The sequence below is a fragment of the Maniola jurtina genome, chromosome 25, assembly GCF_905333055.1.
Source record: "Maniola jurtina chromosome 25, ilManJurt1.1, whole genome shotgun sequence".
Lineage (NCBI taxonomy): Eukaryota > Metazoa > Arthropoda > Insecta > Lepidoptera > Nymphalidae > Maniola > Maniola jurtina.
The window spans coordinates 3,954,399-3,976,441 of NC_060053.1; the positions used below are offsets into that span (position 1 = coordinate 3,954,399).

Consider the following 22,043-nt stretch of genomic DNA (forward strand, 5'->3'; position numbering starts at 1 on the left):
AATATTATTAAAATGCTTCAATGGAATTTATTTTATGTAAGGTCTCCTATTCTAAGAACAACATTCGTTGATTTCAGCGATATTTAATGTCTTCTTTAAAAACACTTAGATGATACTTGCATCATAGGATGAAGTTAATGATTTTTAGACAATGCTAAAAAAGATGGTGGTGTTTTTGATGAATTTATTAATGATGGACATCAAAATCAGCCATGATATTTATTTAATAGTAGAGGATGCCCGCGACTTCGTCCGCGTGGATTTAGATTTTTATAGATCCCGTGGGAACTCTTTGATTTTCCGGGATAAAAAGTAGCCTATGTCCGTCCGCTGGATATAAGCTAACCCTGTACCAAATTTCGTCAGAATCGGTTAAACTGTTGGGCCGTGAAAAGGTAGCAGACAGACAGACAGACACACTTTCGCATTTATAATATTAGTATGGATAGTATGGATTATGATCTGGATAATGATTCATCGATAGGGCATGGAATATGATACTGATGAGTAAATCTTTAGAATAGAATAGAATAGAATATGTTTTCATTCAAATAAACTTTTACAAGTACTTTTGAATCGTCAAATAATTTACCACTAGTTCGGAATGCCGTTCCTACCGAGAACAACGAGTAAGAAACTCGGCGGTTGCTCTTTTCAATTGTTCAATTTACAATAATATTTTAAGCAAGAGAGCATTTTGCTAAAATAAATATCGATGAAGATCTTTCAGTACCAACAAAAAATATTACAGGCTGTATTAATATTAAAATAGTCATAGTAATAGGATGTGAATTATTGAGTGGTTCAATATTTTTGTTATACTAATCCTCTAATTACGCAATAATTTTGATAATATATAAAGATAACTTCACAAATATTTCCATTATATTACCGTTTTCTTCCTAGCCTTGAATAGGTATTATTACTTTATCAATATCGTCTCAAACTCCACAAACAAAGGCTTTGTCTCCGAATTTCGTATCATAAATACCACGTGGCGTATTGTATTTAGGATTACTATGATGACAATTATGTGAATTTATAATAAGCTGTCTTAGAAATTGTCGGGCGCTCGATCCATTTAGCATCAAGTGGGTCTATTATGAATGGAAAAGGTTCAGAAATTAATTTACATAATCTTTTGTGCGTCTTTTGATAAATTCGCATTCTAAAGTCTGCTGGAATATTCTTATCTCCGAGTGCCTCTCATGGGTCTTCCGCCTTTGTTTGAAGATTTAAGTTAAACTCTGTATTTAAGTAATCGTTGCTCTTATTTTCTTTGAAGCATTAATTAAATTTGATCCCAATTGAGGAAATGGAGCTCGTTTTTCAAGGAACGCCTCATTTCACTTTTCGTGTTTTTTATTAGTTTCTTTGTCGTGACTTTGTCTGGTTTCTTATTCTTTGTTTTTAATTGCCTATTCTTCTGGGTTACTAGCGAAAAAAAATTTCATCGCAAATTATATTATTCGCTCTCATAAATAAAACATTAAACTTTTTCTTTGGCTTCAAAATTTAGTTCGCAGTTTTTTTTATTTTTCCCCAGAGTAGGTACGTGATATATTTTTCTTTCGGTCCGAACTCCTAAGTGATTAAAATATTTAACTAGGTACTTATACTTTAAGAGAGCTTAGGACAGAATTTTGTAAAACCATATTTTCCTCAATATAAGAATGATGCCAGTTCAGGTTTGAGTGAATCATAGTAATATGGTTGAAACGGTTGATCGTAAACAGAGCTTCAAATACTTTACATTTTTTTACATAAAATTGTAGACAGTAGAATATCTCGTTTTGAAAAATCAACGTCTACGGTTTCATCATCATCATCTTTATCAACAGATAGAGGTCTAGGTGTCTAGGTAGGGATTTCAACACGCCACGATCTTGCGCCGCCTGAATCCAGCGGCTTCATGTGACTCTTGGATGTCGTCTATCCACCTAGTGAGGGATTTTCAAACGCTGTGCTTCCTGGTGCGAAATCACCATTCTAGCATCTTGGGTTCCCAACAACTATCGGTTATTAGGGTTCCGCACCTCAAAAGGAAAAACGGAACCTTATAGGATCACTTTGTTGTCTGTCTGTCTGTCTGTCCGTCGTATCTGTCAAAAAACCTATAGGGTACTTCCCGTTGACCTAGAATAATGAAATTTGGCAAGTAGGTAGGTCTTATTGCACAAGTACAGGAATAAATCTGAAAACCGCGAATTTGTGGTTACATCATTAAAAAAAAAATTAAAATGTGTTTCAATTTTCAAAGTAAGATAACTATACCAAGTGGGGTATCATATAAAAAGGCTTTACATGTACATTCTAAAACAGATTTTTATTTATTTTTATGCATAACTAGCTGATGCCCGCGACTTCGTTCGCGTGGATGTAGGTTTTTTAAATTCCCGTGGGAACTCTTTGATTTTCCGGGATAAAAAGTAGTCTATGTGCTAATCCAGGGTATAATCTATCTCCATTCTAAATTTCAGCCCAATCCGTTTAGTAGTTTTTGCGTGAAGGAGTAACAAACATACACACACACACACACACACACACACACATACAAACTTTTTCCTTTATAATATTAGTGTGATAGTTTTTGATTAATCGTGCAAAATGTTGGAAAAAATACCCGAGTACGGAACCCTCAGTGCGCGAGTCTGAGTCGCACTTGGCCGGTTTTTTTCGAACTATGTCGCCTGCGCATTGTCACTTCAGCTTTGCAAACCATTGAGCTTTGTCGGTTAGTCTGGTTCTCCTACAGATCTCCTCATTTCTCAGTTGATCACTTAGACAAACTCCATTACGGTTCACGATTTAAATTATACGAAATAAATTATTGTATTTTAAATTTTAATCTCATCTGAAAAGTTACAAGATTAATAAAGTTTGAATCAGGAATATCAGATCTTACGTCGAAGTTAGTTCTTGTGTAATTTAATCTAGAAAATTCAACTAGTATTAAAACTCAATCAGAACTTAATGACAGGCTTCAGCCTAACCGACTTAGAGCTAATTGGAAACTTCCTAGACGTAGACTTTATACTTCCGAACTTTTACTACGATAACATGCTCCACTTTAAATTATATTTTTTGCTTTTCAAATCGTTTTATACCTAGACTAGTTATGTTCGCGACTTCATCCGCGTGGGCCACATTAATTTCAAACCCATACTTTTACCCTCTTAGGGATTGAATTTACAAAAATCCTTACCGGATGTCTACGTTATAATAGCTATCTGCATGCAAAACAGCCCGATTCAGCCAGTAGTTGAAGTTGTGCGTGATTTATCTTTAAGGTTTTTGAAAACGTTTATAAATAACTAGCCGATGCCCGTAACTTCGCCCGCGTGGATTTAGGTTTTTCAAAATCCCGTGGGAACTCTTTGATTTTCCGGGGTAAAAAGTAACCTATGTGATAATCCAGGATATTATCTATCTCCACTCCAAATTTCAGCCAAATTCGTCAAGTAGTTTTTGCGTGAAGGAGTAACAAACATACACACAAACTTTCGCCTTTATAATATTAGTGTGAAGTGTGATAAATAAATACAATAAATGTTCTTTATTTCAGGCAAATTGTATCTATATTATTACAGAGGCCAACATAAGTATGCAAGTTTAGTTTGAAATCCTTTCTTTTGTGAAAATATATTGTGGTTTCAAATTAAATTGTTACAATGATGTGGGTGTAAATCCAAAAAGCTCTAACACTGAAATTGCCTACAAAGTATTATATGAGAATGTTATAGTAGTGAAGCAAAAAAGGTGTCAAAGATTAAATAATAATAGGTATTTACAGATATGTGCGTAATGCGACATCAAAGTGAAAGTAGGTTAGCAAAAAACATAAAAGCTTCTGAAAGTAAAAAAAAAGCATCCAACCTCAGAATCTATTACCAACTTCAACAAAGCGTAGATACAATAAAGTAGGTTAAAATTAAATGAAGTAAGAATTTACCTTTAGCGCAAGGAGTTATCAAAGGAACCGTCAACAAAGAAACCAGACTAGAAAATGTTATTCTTAATTAAGTACAAGTTAGTAATCAGCACAAATTAAGAGAATTTCTCCACAAAGGTAGCTGAAAATGAGTGCTCGAGCATCTTCAAGTTTCTGAGGGAACAACTTTGAAGCAAATAGAAGTACTCTCATCCTTTATAAAGATTTACATAAAAGTAATGGGATGGAACAATGTTTTTTTCTTATCTAAAGGCAAGCACAATGGACAACTAGCTTGCGGCTAAATTGTACAACTTTTCACTATTTAACTTTTGTAACTTAGTTGGGTGCGGAAAGTTTTCTCAACAGAAACTTTCTGAAGGCAACTCGGGCCTTAATTGTCTTTACACCTTACACATGAGCGAACTGCTGTTGAGGAATTTGGTATGAACCAGTGAATGTTGAGATTATTGCGGTTAGATGAGCTCACATACCTACATATCTACACCTAGGTATACAAAACTTAGAAATGCGCTAGTGTTTGCCTGTTGCCTTATAAAATTATAACCGCTGTGGTCTTGCAAACAACTTTAAACCAAAATAGAAGCAAATACTATCCTTTATGAAGATTTAAATAAAAGTAATGGAATGGAACAATGTTTTTTTTCTCATGTAAATGTAAGCACAATGGAAAACTAGCTTGCGGCTAAGTTGTACAACTTTTCACTATTTAACTTTTGTAACTTAGTTGGGTGCGGAAAGTTTTCTCAACAGAAACTATCTGAAGGCAACTCGGGCCTTAATTGTCTTCACACCATACACATGAGCGAACTACTGTTGAGGAATTTGAGATGAACCAGTGAATGTTGAGATTATTGCGGTTAGATGAGCTCACATACCTACATATCTACACCTAGGTATACAAAACTTAGAAATGCGCTAGTGTTTGCCTGTTACCTTTTCAAATTTTAACCGCTGTAGTCTTGCAAACAACTTTAAACCAAAATAGAAGCAAATACTATCCTTTATGAAGATTTAAATAAAAGTAATGGAATGGAACAATGTTTTTTTCTCATGTAAATGTAAGCACAATGGAAAACTAGCTTGCGGCTAAGTTGTACAACTTTTCACTATTTAACTTTTGTAACTTAGTTGGGTGCGGAAAGTTTTCTCAACAGAAACTTTCTGAAGGCAACTCGGGCCTTAATTGTCTTTACACCTTACACATGAGCGAACTACTGTTGAGGAATTTGATATGAACCAGTGAATGTTGAGATTATTGCGGTTAGATGAGCTCACATACCTACATATCTACACCTAGGTATACAAAACTTAGAAATGCGCGAGTGTTTGCCTGTTGCCTTATAAAATTATAACCGCTGTGGTCTTGCAAACAACTTTAAAGCAAAACAGAAACAAAAACTATCCTTTATAAAGATTTAAATAAAAGTAATCGAAAGGAACAATGTTTTTTTTCTTATCTAAAGGCAAGCACAATGGAAAACTAGCTTGCGGCTAAATTGTACAACTTTTCACTATTTAACTTTTGTAACTTAGTTGGGTGCGGAAAGTTTTCTCAACAGAAGCTATCTGAAGGCAACTCGGGCCTTAATTGTCTTCACACCATACACATGAGAGAACTAGTGTTGAGGAATTTGAGATGAACCAGTGAATGTTGAGATTATTGTGGGTAGGGAGCTTGTAAACCTAACTTTGTCTCTTCACCTACCAAAACTAATATCCTCCCGAACAAATTTCATTTCCGGATTGGCAAACTTCCCACACCTTTGGAACAGTATGGGGAATTCTCAGGCACATAGCTTTTCTCACTACGTTTTTTTTCTCCGTAAAGAGAGGTCTCTCTGTCACTCGCTCCATACAAACGTAGTTCCAATTTCATTTGAATATTAAGCAACCAAAGTCCATGAAATTTTGCAGACATATTCTAGAAACTAATATCTATTCCTGTGGTTTTCCAGATTTCTGTTAAAATATTCGGTTTCAAAGTCACGCGGTCTTAAAAATTTACATACAAATCTTTGAGCCCCTGTAATTTTAAAACTACACATTTTTTTAGAAAAATCTAAAACACCACAGGCACCATTCAGGTTCGAAAATTCAGAGGCGCATACCCGAAAATGAGCCCCGCGAATAGGAACTAGAACTTAACCACCAGTTCCTCTCTACTAACTTGGAATAGTTATCTATACTACTACTTACTAATAAATAAAATTGAACTGGCTGTCTGTAATTTCGCTCATAATTCATATTAAGCTCATATGGTTATTTGAATTGTACCATAACTGAATCACATGTTTTTAAAATTTTTGTCTGTCTGTCTGAACGGGCTAATCTTTGGAATGGCTGAACCTATTTTAACGGGACTTTCACAGACAAATAGAGGATTAACCAAGGAGTAACATAGGCTACTTTTTTAACCGACTTTCATAAAAGGAGTTCTGTTTTTCTCTCTATGTAGGTACACCGACATCCCCGTGATTTCTGAACCGATTTGCGTAGATTTTTTTTTTAATCGATAAAGAAACTTTGCAAAAACAAAGAATTCGCACGGGATTTTTGAAAAACCTAAATCCACGCGGACAAAGTCGCGGGAATCATCTAGTTTGTACATGTAGTTAAAATAACCAGTCTTGTAAGATTATTAAGACCTCGACCCATTATATTATCACTAGCATCTGGTGGTAATCGTTAACCCTGAGTGAAAATTATTCCTATACAAATATTGGTTCTGGGTATTATCATAAAATCTAATGATGATAGTTTATGTAGGTGGAAAATTATTATATGCCGGTGGGATGCCTTACAAGAACTCCAATTAAGGGTTCTTAAGAAACCATACCAATGGGGTTATACAACTGATATTTCCTTAATTACTTTATGGACCTCCCTGACACAGTGCTGAGCGCTGCTGTAAGTAGGAGGTCCCAGGGTCGATTCCAGGCATAGACAATTTGGGAATATACGAGTATATTTTCCGATCTCGTCTGGTGGGAGTGTTTTAGCCATGGCTATTTACCACCCTACTTGCAAAGCTAGATTTTTTTAAGTAGATATAATTCGTTAGACCTTGACTGCAGCTCACCTGGTGCTAAGTGATGATGCAGTCTAATATGGAAGCGGGCTAACCTGGAAGGGGTATGGCAGTTTTTATTAAACCCATATTTCTTTGTTTTCTACAAGGTATTATACCGGAACGCTAAATCGCTTGGCGGCACCGCTTTGCCAGTAGGGTGGTATCTAGCCACGGCCGAAGCCACGCACCAGATTCCGGTACAATGCCAGTAGGTACTTGGGCTAAATTTCAAGCTGACCAGACCAGTAGTTTTAGCGGTGCGTTGATAGATCAGTTAGTCAGTCAGTCAATCAGTCAGTAGTTCCTTTTTTATATTTCGAGAAAAATGAAAATAAAACAATATTGAAAAACGTAGCATTTTATTGTATAGAAAGGTTGTCAAAACTTCACAATCCTAATTTCTGTAAGAAAACTCGTATATGAAGCAGTTATCTTTGTCAAACCGCCAATGTTCGAACTTTGTTATCTCACTAGAACAGTTTCTTGTTTAGAAAAGTTTACGAGCGCTGATTACCTACGCTCGGTTACACATTTCTGACGTGAAAACTTTGCGAGCGACGATAAAGTTTCATCTATAACAAAAGTCTGGACAGACGTAACGCGTGGCGGTGTCAGCATGGCAGGATGTCGCAATGAACGTGTATACTCCATCATTATCATCACTAACCCATCTCTTCTCTTTCTTCCTAGAATGAGAAGGGCTTAGTCATAGTTCACCACGTGGCCAAGAGTGAATCGGCAGACGGACCAGCAAGAAACTCGGCGGTTGCTCTTTTCAAGTGCTGCATTTACAATAATATGACATACTATACAAGCAAATGCAGCCCCGCGCATCGCTGGAGCGAGTCAAATCCATGTTTTTTTTATCATTTACATAATCTTTGATTGTATAATATGCTTTTTCCTGGAGCAAACTTTTAAACTTTATACATTTTACCATCTAACGCTGCTAAAGAAATTTCCTTTTAAAAATAAGTGATAAATTATAAGACACGTTTTCATCGCGCTTTCTGTGTGTCTATACCTTTATTGTGTCGTTGGGGCGATGAACTTTCGTTACGGATTAGCGTGCGAAACGCTCCTTAGCGCTAAAATTTTCAAAAGTTACTAACTTCACGACCGACAAAGCCGCACCTCGTTATAAATTTAAGGGACGTGATTATATTTTTAGCGTGTGTCAAAGCAAGTGCGGTGTTATCGTGGCTTTGCACTAAAAACATGAAACATTTGAATGTTTAACATGTCGTCGAATGTGACGAATCTCATAACTTGTTTTGTTGAATTAAGGTCAGGATTGACTGCTTCAAACAAATAATACAGGTACAGTCAAAGGCCCTAAGTCGTGTAGTTGTGAGAATATGATCATTAAGCTCCTTAAGGTGCCATATTCTCTCCAGCCGCGCCGCGCGGCAGTGACGTACGCGCGTCGCGGCTGGAGAGAATATCGTGCAGGGCGCTGACGCGACGCGCAGTTCAGCTGCAGTTCAGTTCGAGTGCGTGGGCACCTTTAGTGATCATATTATTTTCGTGGGACGGTTATGCCCATGTGTTAGGTGTGTGTGGCGAGTTTATAGAAAAAGGTCATAAGTGCGACAGGTTTCGTAATGCAATAATTTGCTGCTCGAATTCTGAGGCCAACCGTACATGGAACTGCTCGAGTAGTTGCGACTGCTCCGGGCGATCAGCAGCAGTTATCAATAGCAGATTCAAGCTGTTGGTCAATGACTGCTCGAGCGGTTCGTGTATTTTGACTGGCTAACTGCTCGAACTGCCCAGTTCGTCAGTGGAAACTCACGACAAATGAGTATCATCTCAAGATAAGTGATAGCTTGTTAGGGGTATGGCTGAAGATCTAGATACGCGTATTGAAGTAGAAATGAATAATAATCTTTTAAGCATATTCGCCTTAATTTTGTTTGCATAATCCCTTAACAGGGCTCTCTCCGCCACTCGTTTCATACAATCGTAGTTCCAATTTCATTTGAATATTAAGCAACCAAAGTCCATGAAATTTTGTAGACATATTCTAGAAACTAATATCTGTGTCTGTGGTGTTTTAGATTTTTCTAAAAATATGTAGTTTTAAAATTACAGGGGCTCAAAGATTTGTATGTGAATTTTTAAGACCGCGTAACTTTGAAACCGAATATTTTAACAGAAATCTGGAAAATCACAGACATAGATATTAGTTTCTAGAATATGTCTGCAAAATTTCATGGACTTTGGTTGTTTAATATTCCAATGAAATTGGAACTACGATTGTATGAAACGAGTCACGGAGAGAGCCCTCTTAAACGTGATAGTTGCAATACGAAAGATAAAACATTTTCCAGTTCTTGTTAAATAGTTCCTATATTCGTTACAAAGTCGAATGTTTGCCCATCGCTGAACGAATTAAACGGGCTTAGAAAAATAAAATGTTTTTTAAAACTATTTCCACTAGAGAGAAGTGCTAAAAACAACACGTTGAAAAACTAGCGCCGGCACTAAAAAGTATCAATTCTCAACAACTATATGCCATGTATACACCGCTGAAATAAATTAAAACTCTTTGTACAGGTGAACCCGCAATTAGGTCACGCTATGCCCGCCTCACAGTGCTCGTACCGCCTGAACCACCAAAAATACTGCAAGGGAATTTCTACTCTACGCCAGAAGACAGAATAATCAAATTGGAATGCGTCTCCGTTGGAGGCAAGCCACCAGCTGAAGTGAGTAATGATTTTAATGCTGAAAATGTTACGGTGGATAGTGATCTTTATTGCAATTAAGCTAAGTTAAAAGAGACTGTTTTTAATTGAGATAAAGTATCTGGAAATGATGTAGTAGGTCTGCACTATGTAGTATTAGAATATACTTTTATACTAATAACGGATGACCAGAAAAATTGCCAGCCTTAATTTTATTCTGTAGACCAAAAAAATTGACAATCAGCGGAATCTACCCAAGTGAAAACTTAAAACTATGAAATAATGGGTAGTTATTTGTATTTCCAAATTCATCATCATCATCATCAGCCTGTGGATGTCCACTGCTGGACATAGGCCTTCCCTATAGAGCGCCACCACACCCGGTCCTCAGCCTTCCTCATCCAGTCACTTTCCGTTTCAAAAATTAAAACATTAGTTTCGTTTTTACATATAATCAACACTCTGAACTTTATTAGCAGTAGGTCATGCGATTTTAGAGTTTTACCCATCCCAAAATCAATCAACGCGCCTAAAGATTTCACTTTAATAATTGTTTTTTATAATCCATACTCCATACTTAATGTTATAAATGCGAAAGTGTGTCTGTCTGTCTGTCTGCTACGTTTTCACGGCCCAACCGCTGAACTGATTTTGATGAAATTTGGTACAGACATGGACTACATCCCGGGGAAGGACATAGGCTACTTTTTATCCCGGAAAATCAAAGAGTTCCTGCCTGATTTAAAAAACCGAAATCCAGGCGGGCGAAGCCGCGGGCATCCTCTAGTAGTAATATAAAATCGTAAAATAACGTAATATTCCAGCTTGTTGCAACAAAATAGTGCATTGTACCCTAAAAAACAATAAATTAACTAATTTAATTGTATGCATAACCTGTCTTTGTGGCAAATGACTTAGTCAATACCAAAAATTTTGAAACACAAACTTTAATCAACAATTTTGAGTACTAAAATGTTTTTAAAACACTCAAACAAGAAATCTTGAGTTAAATAGTTTTAAAATATCAGATCCAAAGTTAGCAAATCTCATTTTTAATGTGCATAGTACTCCCTATCTTTTTAGAGCATCTTTATTTCAAAGGAGTGTGTTTACAAGTAATTAATGTCTGAATTTTAGGAACGCCGAGTAAATGACTTGCTAACATTTTTGTGCTTAAATTAGCGAGACTTTAAATACAAATGGCCAAACTTCTACCCTTTCCCAACTTTGCCCTAGCAAGATTTATTAATTGTTTTACTTTTTGTTTTCTCGCTATTAAAACCTTATTTTGTCTTTTTTTACTTTTAAGTATCCCTCAAATCTCTTTTTAACTTACTTCTTAAATAATGTAAACCTTACTTTTTAACCCCCGACCAAAAAAGAGGGGTGATATAAGTTTGACGTGTGTATCTGTGTATCTGTCTGTGGCATCGTAGCTCCTAAACCAATGAATTGATTTTAATTTAGTTTTTTTTTTGAAAGGTGAAGCCGATCGAGAGTGTTCTTAGCTATAATCCAAGAAAATCGGTTTAGCTGTTTGAAAGTTATCAGCTCTTTTCTAATTACTGTAACTTTCACTTGTCGGGGTGTTATAAATTTTTAATTTACACCAACTCTGCTTTAGTATAATCAATTACATTCTATTCAAGAATTCTTGTATGTCGCCAAAGATTCTTTACAAACGCTGAATAATTCTTTAATCGAAGAAGTATACGATTTTATTGGTTGACAGTTCAAATCATACAAGTATTCTTGAATATAATATACGTATTACGTACATATACATACAAGTAATTTAATATGCCTACTTACCTATAGTTTCTATAATCTGTCTTTAACCTTTTAGCCAAATCCGTTCAGTAGTTTTTGCGTGTTTGAGTAACAAACATCCAAACATGCAAATATCCACACTTTCTCATTTATAATATTAGTAGGATTCACCTCTTTTCTAATCTTGTGACTCAAGATGGTGCCGAAACTTGAGTAGGTTCGAGTATATCATTAATATTGTCTAATTTTAGATCACGTGGGTGGACAGCAACGCAGGGGTTTTGACGCAGGGCGTGACGACCACCGTCGAACCTTTGTCGGATGGACAGAGATTTACTACGAGGTAAGCAATTTGCCTGTCAGCTGGACCATTGGTACCTTGATAATCTGCAGTGATGGGTACGAATTAAGGTTTCTGCACGTTTGAATTGTATTGTCTGGTATGTTTGTTTATGTTGACTTTTTTCTATCCGCCCCTTAAGAAGATAATATAGTTGCGGTCTTTTCTGCGGTGCTTCGAGCTTTCCAACGAGCCAGATAACTTTATTATAATACTAGAGAATGCCCGCGACTTCGTCCGCGTGGATTTAGGTTTTTTAAGATCCCCTGGGAACTGTTTGATTTTCCGGAATAAAAAGTTGCCTATGTCAATTACAGGGACGCAAGCTACTTCGGTACCTTTCATACAAATCGGTTAAGCGGATGGGTTTTTAGGAATCCCGTGGGAACTCTTTGACTTTCCGGGATAAAAAGTAGCCTATGTCCGTCCCCGGGATATCAGCTAACCCTGTACCAAATTTTGTCACAATCGGTTACACTGTTGGGCCGTGAAAAGGTAGCAGATAGACAGACAGACAGGCACACTTTCGCATTTATAATATTACTAGAGGATGCCCGCAACTTCGTCCGCATGGAATTAGATTTTTAAAGATCCCGTGGGAACTGTTTGATTTTCCGGGATAAAGAGTTGCCTATGTCAATTACAGGGACACAAGCTACCTCGGTACCTTTCATAAATCGGTTACCTAAGTGGATGAGTCTTTAGGAATCCCGCGGGAACTATTTGTTTTTCCGGGATAAAAAGTAGCCTATGTCCGTCCCCGGGATATAAGCTAACCCTGCACCAAATTTTGTCACAATCGGTTACACTATTGGGCCGTGAAGAGGTAGCAGACAGACAGACAGACAGACACACTTTCGCATTTATAATATTATAGTAAGTATGGATTAAAAGTATGAATTATGCTATAAAATACTATTTTTTCTGCAGGTCCATCATAAGGATGGCTCCTAAACAAGAGCATAACAACCAAACATTCACATGTCAAGCACAAAACACCGCCGATCGAGCGTACAGAGCTGCAAGTATACTAATTGAGGTAAGTTTCTTGTACTACTACAATTTTCAATTCGGTGGAATTCCATCCGCATTTTAAATAGCCACCAAACAGAACAGCTGTTTTGAGACCTCAATCTTTTATCGAGGTTTATTTAAAGTATCGATTAGTTAGTGCCAATAGCTCTATTTTTACTAATGTACAAAAAAAACTAATAATTCCCTTGAAAAACATTTTTATAAAAAAAAAAAATATTGTCTGTCTGATTTTCTTTTTTCATCTGACTAAACCTCCTCAAAAACCTCCCTAAAATTGACGTTGCAAAACCTGTACAAAACTATGCACTTTTGTAATTTCATTTTATTAACTACTTAGGTACTTAGGTAATCACCAAGACTATTTATTATACTCAACCGAGATTATGTTTACACTATATCTATATACTAATAAATAAAATTGGAGTGTCTGTCTGTAATTTCGAAATAACTACTGCATATTAAGGTCATATGGTTATTTGAACGATACTATAACTGAATCACACGTTTTTAAAATTTTTGTCTGTCTGTCTGTCTGTCTGTCTGTCTGTTTGAAAAGGCTAATCTTGGGAACGGCTGAACCGATTTTGACGGGATTTTCACAGACAAGTAGAAAATTGACCAGGGAGTAACATAGGCTACTTTTTTAACCGACTTTCAAAAAGGGAGTTATGTTTTTCTACCTATGTACACCGAAATCTCCGAGATTTCTGAACCGATTTGCGTCATTTCTTTTTTAATCGATAGAGGAACTTTGCAACATTGTTTTATAAAAAATTTGGAGTCCAACTCCTCAATCCTGATGCTGCAGGGGATCTGACCAATCCACGCGGGCGAAGCTGCGGGCATCAGCTAGTTTGTAATAAAACTGGTAAATATTTTTTGTAAACAATTATATAAATAAATAAATAAAATGGGTTCCATAGAAGTGCACTACAATCCATACTAATAAAATAATTACTTAAACATTTTGTCCATCTATACTAATAAATAAAATTGGAGTGTCTGTCTGTAATTTCGAAATAACTACCTCATATTAAGCTCATATGGTTATTTGAACGATACCAACACTGAATAACACGTTTTTAAAATTTTTGTCTGTCTGTCTGTCTGTCTGTCTGTTTAAAAAGGCTAATCTCCGGAACGGCTGAACCGATTTTGACGGGATTTTCACAGACAAGTTGAGATTGTCCAGGGCGTAACATAGGCTACTTTTTTAACCGAATTTTAAAAAGGGAGTTGTGTTTTTCTACCTATGTACACCGAAATCTCCGAGATTTCTGAACCGATTTGCGTTTTTTTAATCGATAGAGAAACTTTGCGACATTGTTTCATAAAAAATTTGGAGTCCAACTCCTTAATCCTGATGCTGCAGGGGATCTGACCAATCCACGCGGGCGAAGCTGCGGGCATCAGCTAGTTAATTAATAAAATAATACAAAACTTTCGGAAGACAATAGTCATCTAAATCAAAGTTATAATTGGATTGGTATTATGAACGAAGAAAATATTACAGATTTAATTAATTTACGGGAAACTTCGGTACGACTTTACCAATAAAGGTATCTTAGTTTGTATTGTTTTTTGACTATTGGATTATGTTCTTGATTAGTTTATACCAAATCGTTGAAATATTTATTTTGAAGGCCAAAAGTTTGAAAGGAGATCATTATTTTTGGGCCTTTTCTGAAAGTGCCGGCCAACGAAAAAAAATGGTACGGATCGTTAGAACTAGCCATTTGGAGTAATAGTTAATATGGCAGAAAAGTTGTAGGATTGCTCTGAACCAAGTTATACAAGGTCGAAGATTCATCATTTTCATACATTTTATTGATTTCTAAAAGTGCTGAGAAACATAAAATAATGTTAGATATTGCTAGAACTAATGATTTGAAGCAATTGTCATTATGACCCGAAGCCTGTGGGGCCATTATATGTCGTGTTATACAAGTTATACAAAAAATTAATATACTTTGTATAATTAATTGTAACCGATTTTATGATTTTGTTACTGTTCTGATTGTTTTATACGAATTTGAATACACGTACAATTATTTTGACTCCCGCGAAGTGCTGGATCAGCTGCAATGTGGACAAAATTCGTTTATACATACCTGGATTGTATGCGGCCTTATAATACTAGGTGATCTCATCCAGCCATCTCCCAAACTTCTGCCACTGGGATATCTCCGGCGAGCTCTGTGATGAATGAACCATTTGGTTATAAGTACTGTTCACCATAGTAACTACGGGCTTGCTTCAGTCGATAGCTGCCCAAAGCAACCTGCGTCGATTCTTCTGTGAATCTAGGAAAGTCATTGAACGGAGGATGTCGGCTTCCATAGCCTGGAAATGAGCTCTTTTTCTATTATAATTATTGTGTGTGATAACAAGTTCTGCTAAACTGTTTTGCGCATTGACCAGTTCATGGATTTTGTCAAGGAAATCACGTCTGTAGTACACGTTATTATGCTAGAACATGATAGCTGTTTAGCGATGTTACCGCGATCCTGAAATAATCGATCACGTTACTTAATGCACGGTCACTCTGATCAATCCTGAGCAAACGAAAATCTCTTTTAAAGCAATTGTTCATCACTTCCACCATCCAGCGGCAAATGGTAACAAGTTTAGATTTATTGGTTTGGTCAGTAATTAGCTGGGTTTCATTTAAATGTTTTGTTTCTAGCATTTGTGTCACATAACCGCATGCCTCAAGAAAGAAAGGCTATCTATAAAGGGCATGTACAGACAGATACAGGCATGTACATATATCTTCAGAAAAGCACTAATTACTTTTTTCAGTGAAAATCATACCCTAACCACAAGTTCCGAAACCACTAAAAGCCTTTATATTTGTTGCGATGGAACAATAATCTACACGCTGCAGCAACTTACAATGCCTAGATTTTAAATGATACCTTAAATGATATAGAAGATTTTTACTGGATTTTTATCTTAGTCCATGGTTTTGGAGATACCATAAACAATCTTGAGGTAATCTTTCTTTCTTGAGGTGTGCGGTTATATGGCATAAATGCCAGTAACAAAACATCAGTAAAAACCCAGCTAACTACTGACGAAGCCAATAAATCTAGACTTTTTATCATTTGCTGCTGGATAATGTAAATGATTAACGACCGCTTTGGAAGAGATTTTTGTTTACTCAGGGTTATTCAGGATTTGTAACCAGACATTAAGTAACATGGTCGATTATTTCAGGATTTTGTCAGCATTGCTGAACGGCTATCATCTTCTGATAGACAACAACGTGCATGCACGTGATTTTCTTGACGTAATCCATGAACGGCCAGTGAGCAAAACAGTTCAGCAGAACTTGTTATCACAAACAATATGTAATTATAATAGAAGGAGAGCTCATTTCCAGGCTATGGAAGCCAACATCCTCCGTTCAATGACTTTCCTAGATTCACAGAAGAATCGACGCAGGTTGCTTTGGGCAGCTATCGACTGAAGCAAGCCCAAAGTTACTATGGTGAACAGTACGTATAACCAAATGGTGCATTCATCACAGAGCTCGCCGGAGATATCCCAATTCCCAGTGGCAGAAGTTTGGGAGATGGCTGGATGAGATCACCTAGTATTACAAGGCCGCATACAATCCAGGTATGTATAAACGAATTTTGTCCACATTGCAGCTGATCCAGCACTTCGTGGGAGTCAAAATAATTGTACGTGTATTCAAATTCGTATAAAACAATCAGAACAGTAACAAAATCATAAAATCGGTTGCAATTAATTATACAAAGTATATTAATTTTTTATATAACTTGTATAACACGACATATAATGGCCCCACAGCCTTCAGGTCATAATGATAATTGCTTCAAATCATTAGTTCTAGCAATATCTAACATTATTTTATGTTTCCCAGCACTTTTAGAAATCAATAAAATGTATGAAAATGACGAATCTTCGACCTTGTATAACTTGGTTCAGAGCAATCCTACAACTTTTCTGCCATATTAACTATTACTCCAAATGGCTAGTTCTAACGATCCGTACCATTTTTTTTCGTTGGCCGGCACTTTCAGAAAAGGCCCAAAAATGTATGGAGCTAGAATGATCTCCTTTATCTCGAATGTCAAGAGTGAATAGGCAACTTCTAGGCAAGCGCGCTCCATCTTAGGCTGCATCATCACTTGCTAGCAGGTCTGATTGCAGCCAAGCGCTAGTCTATATAATAAAAAAAAAAGAATTCTCAAATTAGTCAATAGGCTGAATTAACCACCTTAGCGGAAAAGTCGTATCTTCAAGCGATTTGACATTCTGCCACAATGCCGTTGTATAAACACTTCAATGTTGATCATCAGGTGAGACTGCAGTCAAGTGTAATTGATTGATTTGTTCTTCTTTTCTTTACTTATTTATCATTACTGAGGGTCGTAACCCCTTTCTATCAATCCTATAATGGTAGGAGTTCTCTTGGGATAATAATGCGGTGGGTTCCCAGATCCTTCCGCATACAACTCACTAAGAGAACGAGATTTCGACTCTTAGGTTAATTTACAGTTATTATCAGATGTCAGTGAAAATAACCGGAACCAGCTTAACGTGCTCTCCGGGGCACGGAGGAAACGAAAAGGTCAAATTCGGACCTCTAAGTCGGTCACCCATCCAGTTACCGACTTGGGTCAACGTTGCTAAACAATCACAATCGATTGATATGAGTTTTCACAACTAGGCCACACGTCCGTCCGTTATAATAATTTGTAATGGAACAAGTGTAAATTAAAAATTATAACATCCCCGACAAGTGAAGGTTACAGTAACTAGAAAAGAGCTGATAACTTTCAAACGGCTTAACCGATTTTCTTGGATGATAGCTAAGAACACTCTCGGTCAAGCCACCTTTCCAAAAAAAACTAAATTAAAATCGGGTCATTAGTTTAGGAGCTACGATGCCACAGATAAATACACAGATACACATACACAAATACACACGTCAAACTTATAACAGCCCTCTTTTTGGGTCGGAGGTTAATAAAACACACTTAATAAACACAAGCGCCAAATCTTGATATTTGCATCGGGCTAGGTAAAGTTACTTTTTGTGTGCAAATATTCAATCCATAGAATATGTTAGACCGTTGTTTATGGGATTGCAACCTAAATCCCGGTTAGAACATCCAATATCATGACAGCCAGTGCAATATGCAGTACGCAGTGAACATCGATTTTTATTTTCATCCCTCTCTATTCACGTCTTTCTATCGCGTAGATTCATATCTCGACAAATATGAAATAACATTACTCGGTATGTAACGGGAATTTTAATATGATGTCTGATTTACTTTTGCTACAAGAATTTCTGCATAGAAACTTCGTTATATGAAGCCACGGATAAGAAATATTATACTTACCTTTTATTACCCGACTGCGGCAAAGCCAAAAGGAAGGGTTATGATTTTAGCAGTCTATGTGTGTATGTGGGTATGTTTGTATCCAGATTCTGTGTGTTCAATTAGACTTTTACAAGTACTTTTGAATCGTCAACAGCATCTACCACTCGTTCAGAATGACTTTTCTACCGAGAAGAACCAGCAAGAAACTCGGCGGTTGCTCTTTTACACGATATACAATATTATGCAATGTATGAAAGTAATTGAAGTCCCGTGCATTTGTATTGGATTACATAACGGAGAGAGCCCTGTAATGACTTTTCTACGGGTAGTGGAATAAAAACACTTCTATAAACTGACCCTCATAAAACTTTCAGGCAACGTCGTCAAAGATGTACATATAAGGTTACTGTTTACGAAAACATAATATATATAAAGTATTTCTCTAATTGGCGTAACGGGCACCCACGTACGAGTAGCATAATGTATTGTTCTACGCCTGCTTATTTATTCTGAACCCGTATTTTTGCTCCGGACGCCCTTTTCTAAGGTGTAGGGGAGTCAAGAAATTCCGTGTGCATGTATACCCGAAAAAAATGGCCAGGTGCGTAAGGCAGTGTGAAACTCAGAGTTCTGTAGTAATAACAAGTGTAAATTGAAAATTTATAACACCCCCGACAAGTGAAGGTTACAGTAACTAGAAAAGAGGTGATAACTTTCAAACGGCTGAACCGATTTTCTTGGATTATAGCTAAAAACATTCGCGATCAAGCCACCTTTCAAATAAAAAAACTAAATTAGAATCGGTTCATTAGTTTAGGCGCTACGGTGCCACAGACAGATACACAGATACACACGTCAAACTTATAACACCCCTCTATTTGGGTCGGGGGTTAAAAATGAAGAGCTGAAGCCAGTAGCTCCATGGTCATAGTAAAATATTCGGAAGCTACTTTAAAACGTACCTAGAGCAGTTATTAGAAATTAAAATTACGAAGGAAGAACTTAAAATTATTATGTTTAACTTTATAGCTGTAATAGTCCCTGAATAAAAATCTATCGACATTTCAACATGTACTTATCTAAATATATACCAAAGAGATAAGGGTTACTTATTTGGCTACGGATCTCTAAATAAGGGTGTGAGTAGGGGTTTGTACATTATTTATGTAGTCTTAAAGCATTGGAAAGCTGAACTCTGACGGGTCGATAATGTTTGAGAATTCTCTTTGACCTCTTAAAGTTTCTTTTATCTACGAAAGTTCTTAGGTATATGTAATATACACAATCTCTCTCTCTCTATATCGTATTCCTCATTACTGAAGGTTATGACCTCTTCCTATTAATCACATAATGGTAGAGGTTTTCTTGGTGATGTTTTTAATTAGTAACTACATAAATGTGGTCGACGACCACGCAGTTTTGAGAGCAGGGAGTTCGAACCCCTTCCTGATGTCTTGCATATTACAGTTCTGGGTAGGATGGCTAGAGAAGACTGGAAGGGTTTAGTCTGTAGGTCACCAAGAGCACCAGTTAAATCAAGCATATCTGATATTAACCGGGACCGATGGCTCAGCGCTAAGATATTAGGTATGTAGGGTATTTTCCTTGCCTAATCCACACAAAGTGTTACAAACGGTCATATAAACTTAGCACCACCATTAAACAAAAAAATACTCTCATTGCATACATACGAATGGCAAAAGCCATCACAATATCCAAACGATATCACCGGTCCATCTCGATCATAAAAAGTAATTGGGTACCCCATAAAAAGGGTTCTTATTTTACGGCCAACGAAAATACATGATAAACAAACCGCCTTTTTTCGCCATAACAAAACGTAGACGGGGTAAAACTGGATATGGAATGAAAACGGGAACAAATTAGAAGGTCGTTGCGACTCGGCCGGAATACTTGACCGTAAATAAGTGAATATATTTCGTTGGATGCTGAATAAATTCATGATTTACTTGTGGATATATTTGGCAAATACCAAGCTTCTTTTACATAAGTATCCATCTATAGTGGGCTGATTGAGGTTAAGATCGAAAATGTCATCGAAAATACATGATAAACAAACCGCCTTTTTTCGCCATAACAAAACGTAGACGGGGTAAAACTGGATATGGAATGAAAACGGGAACAAATTAGAAGGTCGTTGCGACTCGGTCGGAATACTTGACCGTAAATAAGTGAATATATTTCGTTGGATGCTGAATAAATTCATGATTTACTTGTGGATATATTTGGCAAATACCAAGCTTCTCTTACATAAGTGTCCATCTATAGTGGGCTGATTGAGGTCAGGATCAAAAATAACATCGAAAATACATAATAAACAAACCACCTTTTTTCGCCATAACAAAAGGTAGACGGGGTAAAACTGGATATGGAATGAAAACGGGAACAAATTAGAAGGTCTTTGCGACTCAGTCGGAATACTTGACCGTAAATAAGTGAATATATTTCGTTGGATGCTGAATAAATTCATGATTTACTTGTGGATATATTTGGAAAATACCAAGCTTCTCTTACATAAGTATCCATCTATAGTGGGCTGACTGAGGTTAAGATCGAAAATGTCATCGAAACTACATGATAAACAAACCGACATTTTCCGCCATAACAAAACGTAGACGGGGTAAAACTGGATATGGAATGAAAACGGGAACAAATTAGAAGGTCGTTGCGACTCGGTCGGAATACTTGACCGTAAATAAGTGAATATATTTCGTTGGATGCTGAATAAATTCATGATTTACTTGTGGATATATTTGGAAAATACCAAGCTTCTCTTACATATAGTGTATGGAAGAGCAGCCGGATATACGTGGATTTAAATTTATAAAAATCCCGTGGAACTCTTTAATTTTCCTGGATAAAAAGTAGCTTATGCCACTCACCAGGTCTTTAATTTTCATGCAAAAAACACATTGATTCGTTGCTCCGTTGCGGCGTGATAGAAGGACAACCCAATCATTTGTCGTATAGGTAGTGATTCAATAGATATATATATATATATATATATATATATATATATATAAAGGTCTAATAAATAAGGTATGTAACCCGTACCTAAATTAGTATATTTATACAATGCAAAGGTTGAAAATGTCATCTCCTAAGCAAAAGATCCTAGCTTCGGATTCCGTCTTAATATTTATAGAAACCACGAGGGGTTTAAGCGCGCCCTAGTCAGAGAAGAAGCCCCACACTAAAGTCTCTACTTCCACTTTTTTTCGAATCCCAAAAATGGGCCACATCCAGGTTTCCTATTTCCTTTAACAGTACAATAATATCCTTTAAACGAGTTTGAAGGACAATAACTTTTATAATACTACGTGGCATCCATTGATAGTATCGTATTTTACTTTTATGGAGTCCGTACGCTTTCAAATGTTTCGTGAGATGTAGCAGTCAAGTATCGACTTTGTAATCATAGTACTAGGGCTCAAAATAATAAGATGTATATGAGCTTAGAATAAAACATAATATAGGATATATCATAGGTAGATATATACATACTATGGGAGTATTTTATTTCTAATAAGAATATAAGTTTAGAATTTCTTTACGTGATCAAATCAGAAATGAGGAGATCCATTGGCAACCATCCGTAGGCAAAAAGTGAAGTCGGTTAAAAAAGTTCTCATGACTCAGGAACCAGGGTAAACCATCCCTTCCTGTCAACTGACCTTTCAACCTAATTAACCAGTTTAGTTCCCCGAAGAGGCTATTACAGTTACAACTTGGGTTCAATAGTGAAGTTTTATGTTCCCGGTGAAGTTAAAGTAATGAGCACAGTAAAGTTTAAAGTAGG

The 22,043-nt window shown here is 36.5% G+C and overlaps 1 protein-coding gene across 2 annotated transcripts in view; it reads left to right on the forward strand.

Annotated features, from left to right (window-relative positions):
• Window positions 1-22,043, forward strand: part of LOC123878001 (irregular chiasm C-roughest protein-like) — a 173,462-nt gene that overhangs the window by 106,604 nt on the left and 44,815 nt on the right. For both annotated transcript variants that reach the window (XM_045924977.1, XM_045924978.1), the window contains 3 exons: window positions 9,585-9,736; window positions 11,737-11,828; window positions 12,756-12,864. In XM_045924977.1, the coding sequence (XP_045780933.1) occupies window positions 9,585-9,736; window positions 11,737-11,828; window positions 12,756-12,864 (353 nt within the window). The remainder of the gene's footprint in view (window positions 1-9,584; window positions 9,737-11,736; window positions 11,829-12,755; window positions 12,865-22,043) is intronic.